The sequence below is a fragment of the Panthera pardus genome, unplaced genomic scaffold, assembly GCF_024362965.1.
Source record: "Panthera pardus isolate Hobbes unplaced genomic scaffold, ASM2436296v1 HiC_scaffold_15, whole genome shotgun sequence".
Classification (NCBI taxonomy): Eukaryota; Metazoa; Chordata; class Mammalia; order Carnivora; family Felidae; genus Panthera; species Panthera pardus.
Genome location: NW_026526710.1, coordinates 57,999,382 through 58,016,890, shown reverse-complemented (window position 1 = coordinate 58,016,890; position 17,509 = coordinate 57,999,382). Strand labels below are relative to the sequence as shown.

At 35.9% G+C, this 17,509-nt stretch overlaps 1 protein-coding gene across 1 annotated transcript in view; it reads left to right on the top strand.

The window, feature by feature from the left end:
- RIT2 (Ras like without CAAX 2) overlaps positions 1-17,509 on the top strand; it is a 371,092-nt gene that overhangs the window by 181,282 nt on the left and 172,301 nt on the right. Inside the window, exon 4 of the mRNA XM_053902650.1 lies at positions 695-886. Within this exon, the coding sequence (XP_053758625.1) occupies positions 695-886 (192 nt within the window). The remainder of the gene's footprint in view (positions 1-694; positions 887-17,509) is intronic.

Sequence of the window (17,509 nt, the reverse complement as noted above, 5' to 3'; positions counted from 1 at the left end):
ATTTTGAGTTGCCTGGAAATTGTAGGTCAGGTGGGCTACAACATGAAAAACGAATACAGCAGTGTCTCCCAGGTTAGGACAGCGGTATATTTCTCCCTGCAGAAAAAGAAGAAGATGTAAGAGTGAACAGAACTTGGAAAGGGACCCATGACTCAGCCAACAAGTTCCCTTTGTTGATGCCCCTCAGGAGACAAATCTAAGAAAACCCAAACACATAAACTGGGTCTTAGATTATCTGTGCTAATAGCTTCCTCCATTCGCAAGGATAATCAAAGTTAAACTTGTGTTTCTTTTCATCTTTTTGAGGAGAAAATTATTTCCTCTAGGTTTGAATGTTCAGAGTACACAAAATTAGATTCCCTTTCCTAAAACGAGATCATTAAGTAGAAAGCTATTAAAAGGATGTGCATAATCCCTGAGAGTTCATTAGTTAACCTGCTATTTAAAATCTCTCCCCCCAAGATCTCTTGAATCAAATTTTCTATGATTAAATATCAACACTCTGAACACTTTAAAGCTTTCAGATTTCATGTTTAGACCCCATACTGCTTTTCTATATGCAAACCCCAGAAATAAACTTTTAAAAATTTCTACCCAAATTACTTGGTCTCATAATTTATCTACTTTTTACCTTTTATTAATGTGTTGGCTTCACTATCTTAAATTCTGTAACAATTTTGTTCTTTTTCTACAGGCAGAATTCACAGCCATGCGGGAGCAGTATATGCGAGGTGGAGAGGGATTCATCATCTGTTACTCTGTCACTGACCGCCAGTCATTCCAGGAAGCTGCCAAGTTTAAAGAGCTCATTTTTCAAGTCCGCCACACCTATGAAATTCCCTTGGTGCTGGTGGGTAACAAAATTGACCTAGAACAGTTCCGCCAGGTGAGTGCCAAATTTTTTTTTTAGTTTGCTTTTAACTCCGAGAGTACGTAATACCAAGTATGCCTGCTTTCCAAGGTTCATACTGAGAATTATGAGAAAGAAATGACGCATGTGACTTTTCTAAAAAAAAAAAAAAAAAAAAAAAAAAAATCTTTTAAAATCTCTGGTGGATTGTGTTAGCCACCACAATATATCCCATCCCACATGCTACTTTGTAGTATCTTTATTCCATCAGGATGATGGAATCCTCCTGTCTGTTTTTCCCACTCCTTAGATTTGGGCTGGCCCTATGATTTGTTTTGGGCAGTAGAGTATAGTAGAGATGATGCTGTGTGCCTATAGAGGTAGAGTCATAAGAGTTCTGCAGATTCTACCTTTGCCACTTAAAATGCTTGCTCTTGAGATCCAGCTACCATGTAAAGACCAATATAATCATTAGAGAGATCCATGTGAACAAAGCAACATCCAGCCTCACCGCAGTTCCTGCCAAGGCACCACATATGTGGGCAAAGCTACTTATCATGTTCTAGAACCAGCTACCATCTGACTATAACTTTATAAGATAACCTAGTCAATCCATATGGAAGAGAGACAACTCTCAGCTGAGCCTGGTCTGGGTTTCTGACCCACAGAATCATAGGCAAATAAAATAGAGTTGTTTAAACCACCATATTTTAGAGTAATTTTTCATGCAGTGACGGGTAATCAAAATAGGACTCCTCCTACCTTCCAGAGTCAGAAGCTACTACTTTTCAGGTTGAATAAGAAACACCTTCCATATACCATAAATCTGCTTCAAGCTGCCCCTGCTGTATCATTGTGACCCTCAGTTCCTTTCTCCAAACAAACAAAACTGACAATACAGAAACTATGGCTAGCTTCTGATAAAGCAGAAACCACATAGTGCAATCCTTTACCAGATTTCATGTGGTTCATTATAATTTATTCTTATCTGATCAGATACTCTCAGGGCCTGATGGGCAAACTGATGGCCTCATCTCTACAGGGTAATGATACTTCAGTTGTCCTTAGTACTCCTAAAGAGATTAAATGACCAAAACCTAGTTCAGGGGCCAGGCAAATCATCTCACAATTCTATTGTCATGACTCACTTTGTATAAAGTTAAATTACTAAGTCATGCAAAACAAATTTTTGTAAATTGAATTACCTAAATTGAATGGTTTAGTTATAATTTTAGATACTTTATCTTTACTTAAACTGCCCTTAAATTTGAGCTGGATTTTAATAGTTTGTGTGTTTCCAATTAATAATTTTTATTCTTCTTAAAGTAACCTCATAAATTCTAAGGCTAGAATCTTCACTAAAACAGTTTACTCCTACTTTAAGTGTTAAATATATTTGTATTTTTGTATCAAATGACTTTTAAGTTTTCTCAAGTGAAAATATCTCATATGGAGCCAATGCTTATAAATCTATCTTTAATACAGAAACAAAATTTCTACGATTTCGTGCAGTACATTTTTGTAGCGGCATTTTTTGTATATCTGACTTGAAAATCTAAGCATCTTAAAGTGGCAGCTATTTTTTAGGAGCTATAATATTTGTCTCCTCTGTACCTGTTCTTCTGCATTGCTTTATTTTTTTTCCCCAAAGTAGTGTTTAGTATGACATGGTTACATTTCTATGAGATAGGAATTCAAGTTTATCTCACCAATGAAATATGAATCTATTCTGTGATACTTGACAAAAAGGAAAGAAAAAAAGAGAGGTATAGGTCTAGTGGTGAACTCTTCAGATACTCCTCTGAAGAGTGGGGAGGTTCTAGGTTTTTTTTTTAATTTTTATTTTCTTTAGGACTTGTGGGAAATGACATGTGGGAGCACCCCGAGATGCAAATATACCATCAGTGATTACATGACCACATTTAACTGTACTTCTTAGAATTTCTAGGAAACATAAACCTTTAATTGAATGCCAGTCAAGAGAGCTACAAGTGACTCTTGTAAGCTAGTACATTTGAGAACATGAGGGAAACATCTTCAGGCAAAAGTTAATCACATTGTCTGTAGAATGATTTCTCTCCATGATTCCAACACTGGCTGGCATTTGCTTTCCTCTCCCCATCCTGGCTCTGCTTCTGCTTTCCCAGGATCAAAGGTGTTCAACAGATACCCGGTCTCAGCCTGGGTAATTGCAGATTAGCAGTGATGTGACTCACAGGCATCACAAACATCACTGAAACAAATAACAAAAATAATATTAAGCTGAGTAATTTAGCAGATTTGACATACTTTCCCTTTTAGATAAAAGCAAGTAAACAAGATAGTCATAGAAAGTGCAAAAACCATGAAAACTCAAATTACAATCTTTTTAAAACTGCTCATGTACCAATGTCTCCAATAATGAAGTGTTGATATGCAAATTTGGCTTCTGGCTGTGGTGTTTGCGATAGAAATAATTGTTCCTATAATTGTAGAGTGGTTTTTCCTTTTCAAAATGCTTTCAATTCTCACTTTATTTTAATCCTGTAACTGTCCCGTGTAGTTGTAAGGCAAGCAGTTGATGGATGAGGATATTTGAGAAGTAAGTTTACTGATAGAAATTGATTTTAATAAAATACTGCTGTTAGTGACAAATTTAAGACTAAAACCCTGATCACATGTACTCTTTTTTCTTACATCAGTCTTTAAAGGATAGGTCTCCATTTTAGTTTTGGGTTTTTTCCACATTTTCCCCCCAAAACAAAGATGTTGACACCTGCATCATCTATAGCTCGAAGGAGTTTTGTGAAGAGTCCTAGAGTGATAATGTTAAACTCTGGAAGCTTCTGAAGGAAATCATGCTAGTGCTTATGTTCAGTGTTAGGCAGAGAAGCAGGGTTTTTACTTGACAGCTCTTCTTCCTCATAGAAAGCGGTTGAAAGGGAAGTGCTGATGATAACAGCTGCTTCTTATCATGCTTGTGTGGTAGAGTGGGTGGCTACATTTTGAGTCCATCTTTGTGAATTCCAAGTCCCTTTGTACCAAGAAAAAGAAACAAGTTTTGGTGCCTGATGTCCTTCATCATAAATGACATCTTTAAGAAAATATATTGAAGCGCTCTGTTTAACTTTGAGTATTTTCTCTGAGAACAATATTCATTTTGACACTGATCCTGATGATGCATTTAGTATTGCAACACTCTGTGCCAGGCACTTAGCACACATAATTTTATTTCATCTTTACCATAAGGCCACAAAGTAGGCTCCTTTATGGTACCTATTTACCTATGAGTTATCTGAAACTTCAATACATTCAGTGACTTGCTCAAGGTCACATAGCTAGTTAGGGCTGTGAGAACATGTCCAGTGTCTCTGATTTGAAATCTCACTATTTTATAATTTGGGCCTACAAACCATTATTGTTTTTCATGAAATTGGTCATATTCATTTCAGGATCTTAGCATGCTCCTGAGAGGATAGAAGATAAGCAATTGCATTTTACTGGAGCAGGAAGGAGCAGAACGATAGCTCTTTGGAGGTGGAGCGAGGAGCTCCAGGGCAAGGAGCTGGACAAGGCAGTAATAGCCAGAGTTGGGAAGAATGTGAGGAAAATTAAGGGCAAGGAAATGGTGCTCAAAACTACTGAAAGGCACTGTTCTCTAATCAGGGGCACCATCTTGTCCTGAGTCCAGCCAAACTATTCTAAAGCCCTTTTTAAAGTCCTAGGCTACAACAGGTCCCTGAGCTTGCATGGCCTTTCTCCCTATTGGGTCTTCTGCTGTCACACTGGGGAGTGGAAAGTAATAATTTCTGCCTTTTTTCTGTTTTTGCAAAATTCTACAGAGTAAAAATGGTGCTATAAATGGAGTGAGTCCCAAAGATCTGAAAGCTGGGTTAGGAAAGTTTTACATCTGTTGTAGACCACAAACTGTTTTATCCTGAAGGTAGACCATGACAAACCTTTCAGTGCTGACAGTCTAATTGCAGCTTAATACTCAGTTTGAAGTCTTGAAACTCAGCTTTCCACAGCCTAACTCTTCGAATGCAGATCTGGAAACATGAAATACCTTTGTTTATTCTTCAGTTATCTACCTAATGAAAATAGTTCAACTCCTTTATTGAGAGGGGCATATGAAAGCTGTAGAGACAAGAAATTTCTGTGTTAAGAAAAACATCTATTTAGAGTTTTTGTCAAGCATGTACTTCCCTTGGCAGAGCGGTGGCAGTTTGGGGACACAGTAAAGGAATGATTAAGCCAGTCTCTGTCCTCAAGGACTTACTCTTCTGAAAGGATCAATGCATGTGATGTACAACATTGTATTAAACAACAGAACTAAATGTTGAATGATATGACACATGCATAAGTGCAATTGTTGTTGAAAACCAGGAAAAATCAATGTTGGCAACATTTTGAGGAAGGAAGATGCTGAATGGAGTGGCATCCTGACCAGGTAGGAAGGAGCAGGTGAATGATGACAGTCCTTCGGGGAAGGAACAACAAAAGTAGGTGTAGAGAATAGGCAATGTGAACCAGGGCTGTGAGTGTGCACAAGGCATGGAGTATTGAGGAGGAGAAGTTGGGAAGACCAGCCTGCCTGGCACATGTATATCAAGCATCCTCAGGATAATTTGATAGATAGGGCCTACCTTGAAGACACACTTGGTCAAACACAAAGCATAAATATGTACCAGAGCATGTTGGATATGTTATAATGCAGTAGTTGCAAATGCCATTCGAGTTTTTAAAAGTGCAAAAGAGTAATACTTCATCTTTAATCAGTATATTAGACAATTGATACAAACACATTTTTCCAAATGATGAGGGTTTTTTTGTGGGAAAAGAGTTTTGATAATTCATGCAATATAATGGGAATACACATTTAAATTTGACAATTATCTAGCCTTACTTATCCTTTCCATAGCATCTTCTTGATAGGCTATTTCATTTCATTACACATCCAAATATATTAACTCCAATTAAAATGGAAAAAAAGCTTAGAATTTGATGTAATTTATCTAGATGGGTAAGTTTTGAAACTAGAATTTGGAGGTGGAGTTTTGCTGAAACTATTTTTTAATCCAATTTATTTACCAAATATTTAGTAATTACTCAATAGGTAACTGGCACGTTTTTAGAATCTGGTTGTTCTGGAGTGAACATGACAAATTCAAACTTAAGAAGAATCTGAAATTATAGTAGGGGAGACAGATAATGATCAATTTGTGCATGTATGTACCAACTACACACTACAAAAATGGTGTCGTGAATAAAATTATATGCAAATTTATTTATATTTATTTATAATATTTATAATTATAAATATATTTATATTTATATATTTATACATAAATACACACATGGGAAGAAAATTCTTTCAAATATTTGAGCAGAGGTGTGGCACGAATGAGTTTTCGTTGTCCATCTAGTTGATGGAGGAGGGCAAGAATGGAAGCAGGAATACCAATCAGGAGATTTAGTCATCAGGATGAAGGATGATGGCAGCTTGGGTAAAAGCAATGGACTATTCATGAATTCCATACTCATGCAGCACGCTGACAGGATGACAGGTGACAAAATTACAGTGAAGTTTGGAGACCTTTCATGTATGGACAAACTGCTACATCATTCAGTGGTACCAGAGGGCACTGTTGCATTGTCACACAACACAGTGGGTGTCCATGATGAGACTCCTCAAGACAAAGTGAAGACCTATATTTAGCAAATACATTTTAGAAAATAACAAAGTATATCATCAAAAGAACCAGGTAGTCCTGAGCTTGAATATTCACTGAGACAATCAGTGTGTCCTTGGACGCATGAGTGGCAAACTCAAGATGAACACCCAAATTCTCCTTCAAAAAAGTATATTCCTCCCAGCACAGAGACAGGAGGCATAGTCAGTAGATCACTTCAGCTGTCAGATGCTTCAGGGTCATCCTCAGTAACAAAGCCTCCTTGACTGAGGTCCTACCCTTCCCAGGGATACCCACTTGCAATGAGGCGTGGGCAAAAATTTCCAGCCATTGCAATCCAGTGGGACACTGCGTCAAGCAAATCTTGCTCCAGATCCCCATGCCGGTTTGGCAAAGACTCTGTTGGGCTTGCATTGTCATTGACCTTCTCCCTGTATCCAATCCAGCTTCCTACTCCTTCCTTCACAAGCGTTGATCTCTAACCAGTATCATGTGCTACAAAATCCCTCTCAGTGTCTGCTTCTGTAGAATGGGGATAATATTATTTTCACAGGTTTTTAGGTAGTAGATGAGATAATGTCATTAGATTAGCACAGTCCTTGGTACAAACTAGGGACTTAATAAATACGAGGTACTACCATCCTTATCCCTCACCTGGATTGTTTATTCTTTGGGTTATTCTAACAGGTTTCACAATTTAGACCCTACCAAATCAAATATTTAGGTATTGTGTCAAAAGGAAAGGTGATTAAAACTGGGAGAAGGCCCAGTGAATTTTTTAACTGCGGTGTATAGGCTTCAGTGCACAGATTTTGCAAAATGTATTTTGAAATTATTTTCCTACTTTTCAAATGTGGAACAGAGTAGCCATCTTGAAGTAACTGAATTTTGAACAAAGCTTTGGAGGAATCAATGTTAGGAATTTCTGTTAGATCATGAGCTAGGTCAAACTGAGTAAAAAATGACAATAAATGAGAAAGACCTAAAATTATGTTTTGCCATTTTAGAAAAGTTAATTTTTCCATGTATGGACAGCCTCATCCTGAATGAGGATGAATCTGTATTACCTAGAAACATTGTAGGAAACACAAATTCTCAGCCTCTATCCTAATCCTCGTAAATCAGAAACAATAGGAAGAAGGCACAGAAATCTATTTGAACAAATGGGGTGATTCTGCAGTAAGCTAGAGAGCCACAGGGCTAGAAGGAATATAGATGGAAAGACATGAGATCATTTATACTTCAGACTCCATAAGAGAGAATCTAGACCCTATAAGCATTTTTAAAGTCTTAAATGAGATATTGGAGACCTGAAAGAAAAACACACATGCTCTTTTTCTCACACACGCACGTATGTACATAGACACATAAAAAATAAAAATTTTAAAAACTGATACAAAAAGAACAGTGATGAAAATATCCTAAATTAAATTCACTTCTCCATTCAAATATGTCATAAGAAAATCTAAATTTTACTGCATATATTGTACACCTGTGACTAAATGGCTTCCCATTTGGCAGTTTCATGTTTCATTGGAACAGAGGTTGTGTCTACTCAGTTTGAAGTGACATAACTGTTTGCTTCCCTTCCTTATTTAAATGGTGTTACAGTGAATTGTTTGGTTTTCATGGATCATTGGCCACATTTGTAAAATTGACAAGTCAGTGGAAGTATATAGAAAAGCTTCTTTTTAAGGAAAGGAGGAAAGAAAAGCTTTATGGGGAATCAGATTGGAGCTTTGAAATGAAATCCCAGATACAAAGTTGTTCATATCTCTTAAAATTTTTCAGACCAATCACTTAACTTCCTCAAAAGAAATACTGAGTAGGTGAAGTTTTAAAATTCTTACTATTCTATTTGAGATTTCTGCCCTCCTTGCCCTTTCCTAGGTATCCTGGTATAGCCAAACTCTGACATTTGTGATAATTTTAGTTCTCAGGCTTCTGGTTGTATTGAAAACAAACAGAAACAAAAAACTCTCAGTATGTTTGTGCAGCTATAAGTATAGGTATCATAGAGACCAAGACGATCCTGTAAATCCAAAAGAATGATATTTATAGGTTGAATTACAAAAACAGGTTTTCCTTGTTATCTGAAAGTACAGTGTTCCTATAAAACCTTTTGTAAACTGAAAGGACATAAAGCAAAGAAGTAAAGAATATTTTGTAAAAGTGAAAATCATCGTTAGATTTCATTTTGATGAAAATAATCTGAAAATCAGATACTAACGTAGGTCTTAGTAAAGGCAAGTTTTCTGAAGTGAACTTTTCAGTAGCAAAGGAAACCGATATTCTGAAAGAGGAACACTTCCTGTTTGCACACTGGGAACTCTTACCCTTCATTCAAACACATGTTTGGGAAATTACATAATCATCTTGCTTTTGTATTTGTTTTGAGAGGGGCACGTGGGGGCTCAGCCAGTTAGATGTCTGAATTTGGCTTAGGTCATGATTTTGCAGTTTGTGAGCTTGAGCCCCACATCGGGCTCTGTGCTGACAGCTCAGAGCCTGGAGCCTGCTTCAGATTCTGTGTCTCCCGCTCTCTCTGCCCTTCTCCTGCTCGTGCTCTCTCTCTCTCTCTCTCTCTCTCTCTCTCTCTCTCTCTCTCTCTCTTCTCTCTCTCTCTCTCTCTCTCTCTCTCGAAAATAAATAAAAAATATTTAAAAATGTGTTTTGAGATAATTATACAGAACAGGAGGTTACAAGCAAATGTGTAAAGACCCGTGCACCTTTCTCTTAGCATCCCCAGTAATATTTTCTTACATAACTATAAAATATCAAAACCAAGAACTTGATATTTGTTCAATCCATAGAGAATATTGAATTTCACCAGTTATAACACACTCATCTGGGCGTATATTTGTATAATTATATGCAGTTTTATCACCTATGTAGCCTGTATAACCACCACCACAATCAAGATACCCTGTTGTACCATTACCTTAAGACTCCCTCATGTTACTCCTTTACAGCCATACCTATTCGCTACTCATCCCAATTTCTAACCCCCAGCAACCATCAGTCCACCAGTCCATTCTCCATCTCTGCACACATGGTTTATTTCTTGATTGTTACACATGGAAATCACCCACTATGCATCCTTTTGAGATTGGCTGTTTTCATTAAGCACTATATCCTGAAGTACATCCAAGTTTTGTTTATCAATAATGTGTTCCTTTTTATTACTGAATAACATTCAGTTTGGATATAACTACAGTTTGTTCATCCATTCACCCTTTAAAGACATTTGGGTAGTTTCCAGCTTTCATTTATTATAAATAAAGCTGCTATGAACATTTATGTACAAATTCCTGCATGAACTCAAGTCTATAATTCCTTGGGATAAAGGCCCAAGAGTGAAATTTCTGGGTCTTAGGATGCATCTATTTTTAGTTTTGAAAGGAGATACCAACATATTTTCCAGAGTGTCTGTACTTACTTTACATTCTCACCCTTGCCAGCATTAGATGTTATCACTATTTTTCATTTTAGACATTCTGTTAGGTGTATAGTGGTATCCCATTATGGTTTTAATTTGCATTTCTCCAATGACTAATAATATTAGACATCTTTTCATGTGTTTATTTGCCATCTGTATAGCCTCTTCAGTGAAATGTCTGTGCATGTCCTTTGACTATTTTATAATTGGGTTATTCCTTTTTTTATATTTTTTATTTTTATTTATTTATTTTTTTAGTATTAAGCATTGAGGAATTCTTTGTAAACTCAAGATTCAAGGCCTTTGTCAGATATACGATTTGCAAATATTTTCCCCCAGTCTGTAATTTGCTTTTTTGTTCTTTTAACAAACTCTTCTACAGGAAAAATTTTAATTTTGTTGAAGTCCATTCTTTACTTAAAAGAATCATAATTTTGGTATCAAATCAAAGAACACCACTTAGTCCTAGGTCTCAAAGATTTTCACCTATGTCTTTTCTTGAAGTTTTATGTTTTACATTTAAGAGCATGATCTATCTTGAATTATTGCTTGTATAAAATGTTTTATTATTATTATTATATTATTATTGTTATTTGCTTTGTTGTTTTGGTTTGTTTTGGATATCTAATTGCTGTAGTACCATTTACTGAAAAGGCTACCTCTTCTCTACTGAAATGCTTCAGCAAATGATTCCATTTTTTCTTTTGGTCTATATTCTCTTTGTTCAGATTGAGTACATTCTATTGATCTGTTTTTAAGTTAAATAATTCTATTATTCTAATTCTAGAGAGAGATTGAGTGCGAGTGGGGGAGGGGCAGAGAGAGAGGGAGCACAGAATCTGAAGTAGCTCCAGGTTCTGAGCTGTCAGCACAGAGCTCAACCCAGGGCTTGAACTCATGACCTGTGAGATCATGACCTGAGCTGAAGCCTGACGCTTAACTGACTGAGCCACCCAGGGGCCCCTTATTGATTCATTTTTAATTGTGAAATATATCATAGAGTTCTGGAGTAAACCCACGTCTTAATGTATTATCCTTTACATCTATCTCACTATTCTTATTAGATTATCTTGAAATTGTCCCATTTTATAATTGCCAGGTTTTAGTTTTGATTATTTCTTTTTCCTAATTTTTTGGAGTTTAATTTACTACCCTGTTTACAAATGCTTGAAATGGATGCTTAGCTCATTGATTTTCATCTGTTCTTTTCTGATTTATGCATTTAAGTTTGTAATTGTACCTCTAATGAAGACTTTAATATAGCTATACCCTAAATTCTTATGTCCTATTTAAAAAAATTTTTTTTTAATGTTTATTTATTTTTGAGAGTGGGGGAGGGGAAGAGAGCGAGAGGGAGACACAGAATCCCAAGCAGGCTCCAGGCTCTGAGCTGTCAGCAAAGAGCCTGATACAGGATTCAAACTGACGGACGGTGAGATCATGACCTCAGCTGAAGCCCTTATGTCCTATTTTATCATTAAGTTCAAAATTTGTCTAATCTTGATTGTGATTTCTGCTTTTACTCATGGGTTTTTCAGAAGTGTAGTTCTTAATTTCTGGGCATATGGTGAATTATGAGGTATTTTGTTAATGAATTTCTGCTTAATAAATATACTCTATAATTTTAGTCCTTTCAAATTTGTGGTGTTGATTTTTAAACATGCCATGTGATCAGTTTTGGTAAATGTCCCATATATATTTGGTAAGAATATACATTTTTGGGTGGCAGTTCATGTATGTCCAGATTTGTAATCATTTTCTTTAAACAATTTGGAGATAGAATTCCATTTGCTCTGGTATCCTTTGTTTGTGTTGGAAAATAAGATACCCATCCAATTGTTATTTTGAAGGTACTCTGCACCACACCTCCTATACCACAGTTGCCACCCCTGATGATTTTAGGATTTTTCTTGTCTATAATTTTATTTTATTTTTAAATGTTTATTTATTTTGAGAGAGAGTGAAAGAGCGAAAGAATTCCAAGCAGGCTCTGTATTGTGCGGAGCCTGGCCTGATGTGGGGCTCCATTTCCCAAAACATGAGATCATGACCTGAGCCAAAATCACGAGTCTGAAGGTTAACAGACTGAAGCACCAAAGCACCCCATTGTTGTCTATAATTTTAAAGAGGTTTACTTTGAGGTACCTATGTGGCTTTCTCTCTCTTGCTTACTTGCTCTCTGGGTGTGTGCTTGTTAAAATCTGTGCTTTTTGAGTTGTGGCTTATTTTTTTTTAATCAGATTTGTAATATGCTTAGTCATTACCTCTTCATATATGACTTTTATATTATTCTTTCCCTTCTAATATCCAGTTAGAGCTATGTTAATCTTTTTCACCTTATCTTATATTTCAGCTAGGATATTTTTCTGTTATTTTCCATCATTTTATATCCCTGCACTTCATTCTAGATATTTTCTTATGAATGCTCTTTTTGTTTACTCTTTCCCTTACACTTAATCTGATTTAAACTAACACACTGAGTTCTTAATTTAAATTGTTGTGTTTTTAAATTTTAGTAATTCTGCTTTTAAATTTTCATCTTATTTGCTAAAAATTTTAATCTTTCCTGTCCTTGAAAAATACTAAACATTTATTTAAAACTTGAGATGAATAACTTTTTTATCCATCTAAAATCTCTTTTTTTAAGAAATTACTCTTGATTTTTTTTTTTTTTTTTTTTTTGGCACTGTGACTTATCATATTTACTTCTGGCACAAAACTAAAAAGACTAAAAAAATCCCACATCAACTTAATATAATCAGGAACTTTATCTATCTTGATCTGTCCCTCAAGGTCTACTAGTTTATTTCAGTGGAAGGGTTGTTCAAAATTACCTAGTGGGCTATAGCCAGAGGAAGAACTCACCGGTACACTTTAATAACATGTTCTTTTGTTGACCAGTGAATTCTTTGCTGTAGCAGTTAAGTTTGTAGGCCTTGTACATACCTCTAGCTGTTCTAAATTGACCATAAGTTAATTTAAATGCCAATGAGTAGGATTTAGTTTTATTTTAAAAAAGCTCTGTGAGCTACATGTACCAGAGACTGGCCCCTGAGAGCCCACTGTTACTGGTAAGAGCTAGGGCTATACCCATATGGTCCTCTGTTGGCACTTAGGAGACAGTAGCCAAACTAGTGGGTGATAGAAGTGAAGGGAAGCAGGGTCACGTATAGGTGGGATAGGGGTTATGGTAGATTCTTCCCAGTCTGTGTCAAACACCCTTAGTAGGTCCCTGCTTTTGAGCTTTTGTTTGGTTTTTCTCAAAATGCATATGATAATTTTATCCTTTGTACTCAATTGTTCTGATAGTCTGTGGAGTAAATTCCAATGCCAGATCCCATCTAAACACAGTCCTTGCGCACCTCTCTCATGCCAACTTTCCATGCCTTGAATTCTAAACCATAAGCATACTAAACCATTTGTTCAGTGAACATCACACACTAGTGTGCCCTTCTTGTTGTGACTTCTCCACTTGCTAGTGCCTCTGCACTATTCACACTGGATCCATTTTGTGTACATCTGCCCACACAGCTTGTCTGTCCACTTAATGGAAGGAGGAACTAGTTTATACTAAATGAAAAAAAATCAGAAGAAAGATGTTTAAAAAGAATAGGCAAAGAAATACTTGGTGGTTTTTTTCCTTTACTGGACACAAACTGAGGGAAGATGGAGACAAAGTTTGAGATAATAATTCCATGGAACACCACCATCCTAAGAAAAGGTGATTGAAAAATATGTGTGTACATCCTTTAAAGCACCAATGCTAAGTATGATGCTGGATATGTTGAGAGAGACCAGGCAGAAAGCTAGGTCTCTTGGTCCAATCCTTGAGTGTAGTATAAAGAAACAGGAATAATTGGAAATACTGCATTGTTTTCAGTAGTGTTTGTCCTAATGGAGGAGACAAAGCCATTTTTGTAATAAACAGATAAAATCTGGGGCCAAAAAAGACAGGTTTTGAAATGCAGTGTTCTATACACAGCAATTAATGATGTATATCCTCTGCTTCCAATCTATCAGTAATACTACAAAAATGAGAATAGTCTGCAATTAAAATGACCATGAGGAGCAGCAGGGGAGAGGCTGGATAGAACATGGTTTTTCTCTAAGAAACCAATAATGTCAGAAGCATCGTTGGAATATCTTAAGTATAGCATGCTACTATTTAAATTAAGATTTATATTTTTCTTATATTTTTTTAGATAGAAAAGATCAAGGAATAAAGACATATAATCAAAGATGACATTTCTTAGGAAATTCATGCAGTAATGACATTAATGTAATATGATTTCAGCACTTTCATGGTTCTATTTTGCTGTATATTCAGTATATGTGTCTGTATAAAAAATGAGACATTATGAGACAGGATAGGTTTGGTTTTTATTTTGAGAATAAAAGAGAACTTGTATTATTTGGTTCTTGCCTGATGGAAAATAGAGTCATAATAATGGGCAGAGCATATAACTGCATATGTAATGTGCATTCAGGCTGGCTGGCTGTTCTCAACTACAGAACACCTCTCTCCCTGCTTGCTTATTGAAACTTGGTATTCAATATTAGGGAGTGCAAACTTTCATTCCAAGAGAGACAGGCTTAAAATGAAAATGCTCCTGGAATAGGCAGATATATATATGTATATCAGAATATGTATCTGCCTATATACACGTAAATGTGTGTGTATACGTTTATCTCAGTTATTTTTGTTTAATAAAAGGATAAATATTGCTTATAAATGTATGTTCTTCTTCCTCAGTCTTTATCCCTAGTTCTGGGTTCTAGAGCAAGCCTCCTTACCTGTTACCTGCTCTCTAATCACCAATACATGTTTCTGTATATTTACAAACCATGTGTAGTTAGAAATAACAGGTATTATAATTTTGCCTATTTGTATATATTTAAATACATCATATGTATACCCCCACATATTCGTACATGTAAGTATACAAGTCTACCTATTCAGGAAACTTGTTCTTGTTTCACACACGGTTATTATTTTGATATATATGTTGATAAATATATAAACCTAGTTTATGCATTTTAATGGGTTGCATAATCAATTAATACATTGAAATTTATATTGACCTATTGTAAAATGCTTCCACCAGGTTTTTCACATTACTAGCAATGCTGCCACAAACATTTCTTTGCACATCCACTCAAAAACATGTGCAAAAAGAACCTTAGCAGACATGGCTGAAGTGAAACTGAACTGGGTGAAGGCATGCAAATTTATAGTTTACTGGGTATTGAGGGTATTGACAAATCACTTTCCAAAATAATTGTACCAATTTACACACCCTCTAGAATATATTAAAAATCATTTTCTGCATCCTAGTTATTGGGTTTTACATTTTTGTCAGTCTAACTAGTATGAAAATCTGTCATCACTTTGATTTCCATTCTCCTGATTGCCAATTAGGTGGGGGAACTTTTTCATGTAACTTTTTTGTATCCTCCCAGGAGTTATCTTTTTATACTTGGCCACATGTTTATTGTTACCTACCCTTTGTATATGAATTAATAGGAGTTACTTACATATTCTGATGAATTTTGTTTTTATGTTTTATGTGCACATATACATACATATGTACATACATACATCCATTCTATCACTTCCTTTTTTCACTTTAAGTTTTCTTTGTGAGTTGCATTTTGAGATTTGCCTAACAATTTCTTCTTTAGTAAGACAGAGCTGGTATTGCTGATCAATCTATTACATAAATTTCACAATTGTTTTCTTTACTATATCAAATACTAAAGAGATCTGACAAGTACATACTAAGACTGAAGATCTGTCCACTTTTTCTTGTAATTTGGTTAGACTGTGTCCTATATAGGATGATTTTCTTAAAAGCACATGGGTATATAACTGTTGGATCTCCCAGATTGCTTCTTTTTTTTTTTAATCAATGAAATAAGAAAGACTTTATTTTTATAAATTCACCAAAATGCATTGTAAACTTTAGTCCTGCTCTGGTCCAAGTTACTTTTTAAGAAAAAATTAATTCTAGTATAGTTTATGTGTAGTATTATATTAGTTTTAGGCATACAATATGGTGATTCAACAACTCTATACATTACTCAGTGCTCATCAGGATAAGAGTACTCCTAATCCCCTTCACCTGTTTCACCCATCTCTGTACCCACCTCCACTCTGGTAACTATCAGTTTGCTCTCTATAATAAAGAGTCTGTTTATTGATTTCTCTTTTTTTTCCTTTATTCATTTGTTTCTTCTCTTAGGGTATTTGTCTTTCTTCGACCAGCTCCACTCAGGATTATACCTTTTAGGTCTGTCCATGTTGTTGCAAATGGCAAGATTTCATTCTTTATGGTTGAGTAAAATCCCATTGTGTATCTATATACCATAGCTTCCTTATCCATTTATCTATCAGTGGACACTTAGGATGCTTCCATAATTTGGCTATTATAAATAATGTTGCAATAAACATAGGAGTGTACATATCTTTTTGAATTGTGTTTTTGTGTTCTTTGGGTAAATACCAAGTAGTGGAATTACTGGATTTTATGGTAATTCTATTCTTTTTTTTAAATTTTTTTAATGTTTATTTATTTTTGAGACAGAGAGAGACAGAGCATGAATGGGGGAGGGTCAGAGAAAGAGGGAGACACAGAATCCGAAGCAGGCTCCAGGCTCTGAGCTGTCAGCACAGAGCCCGACGCAGGGCTCAAACTCACCGACCGTGAGATCATGACCTGAGCCGAAGTCGGATGCTTAACCAATTGAGCCACCCAGGCGCCCCTATGGTAATTCTATTCTTAATTTTTTAAGGGACCTCCATACTGTTTTCCACAGTGGCTGCACCAATTTGCATTCCCACCAATAGTACACAAGGGTTCCTTTTTCTCCACATCCTTGTCAACACTGGTTGTTTTTTTGTTTTTGAGTTTAGCCATTCTGACAGGTGGGATCTCGTTATGGTTTAGATTTGCATTACCCTGATGATTAGTGATGTGAGCATTTTTTCACGTGTGTGTTGGTCATCTATATGTCTTCTTTGGTGAAATGTGTATTTATGTCTTCTACCCATTTTTAAATTGGATTATTTGGGGTTTTTTGCACGTGTTGTGTAAGATTTTTATATATTTTGAATATTAACCCTTTATTGGGTATGTCATTTGCAAATATTTTTCCACTATTCAGTAGGTTGCCATTAGTTTTGTTGATTATTTTTTTTGCTATGCAGAAGTGTTCTATTTTGATGTGGTCCCAATTGTTTAATTTTGCTTGCCTCAGGAGATATATGTGAAAAATGTTGGGCAATGTCAGAGAAATTACTCCCAGTGCCCTCTTCTAGGAGTTTTATGGTTTCAAGTCTCAGATTTAGGGTTTTTTTTTTTTTTTTTTCAAATATTTGTTCAAGTTCTAGTTAGTTAACATACAGTGCAATAGTGGGGTGCCTGGGTGGCTCGGTCAGTTAAGCCTCTGACTTCACCTCAGGTCATGGATCTCACTGTTGGTGAGTTTGAGCCCCCTATCAGCCTCTGTGCAGAAAGCTCAGAGCCTGGGGCCTACTTCGAATCCTGT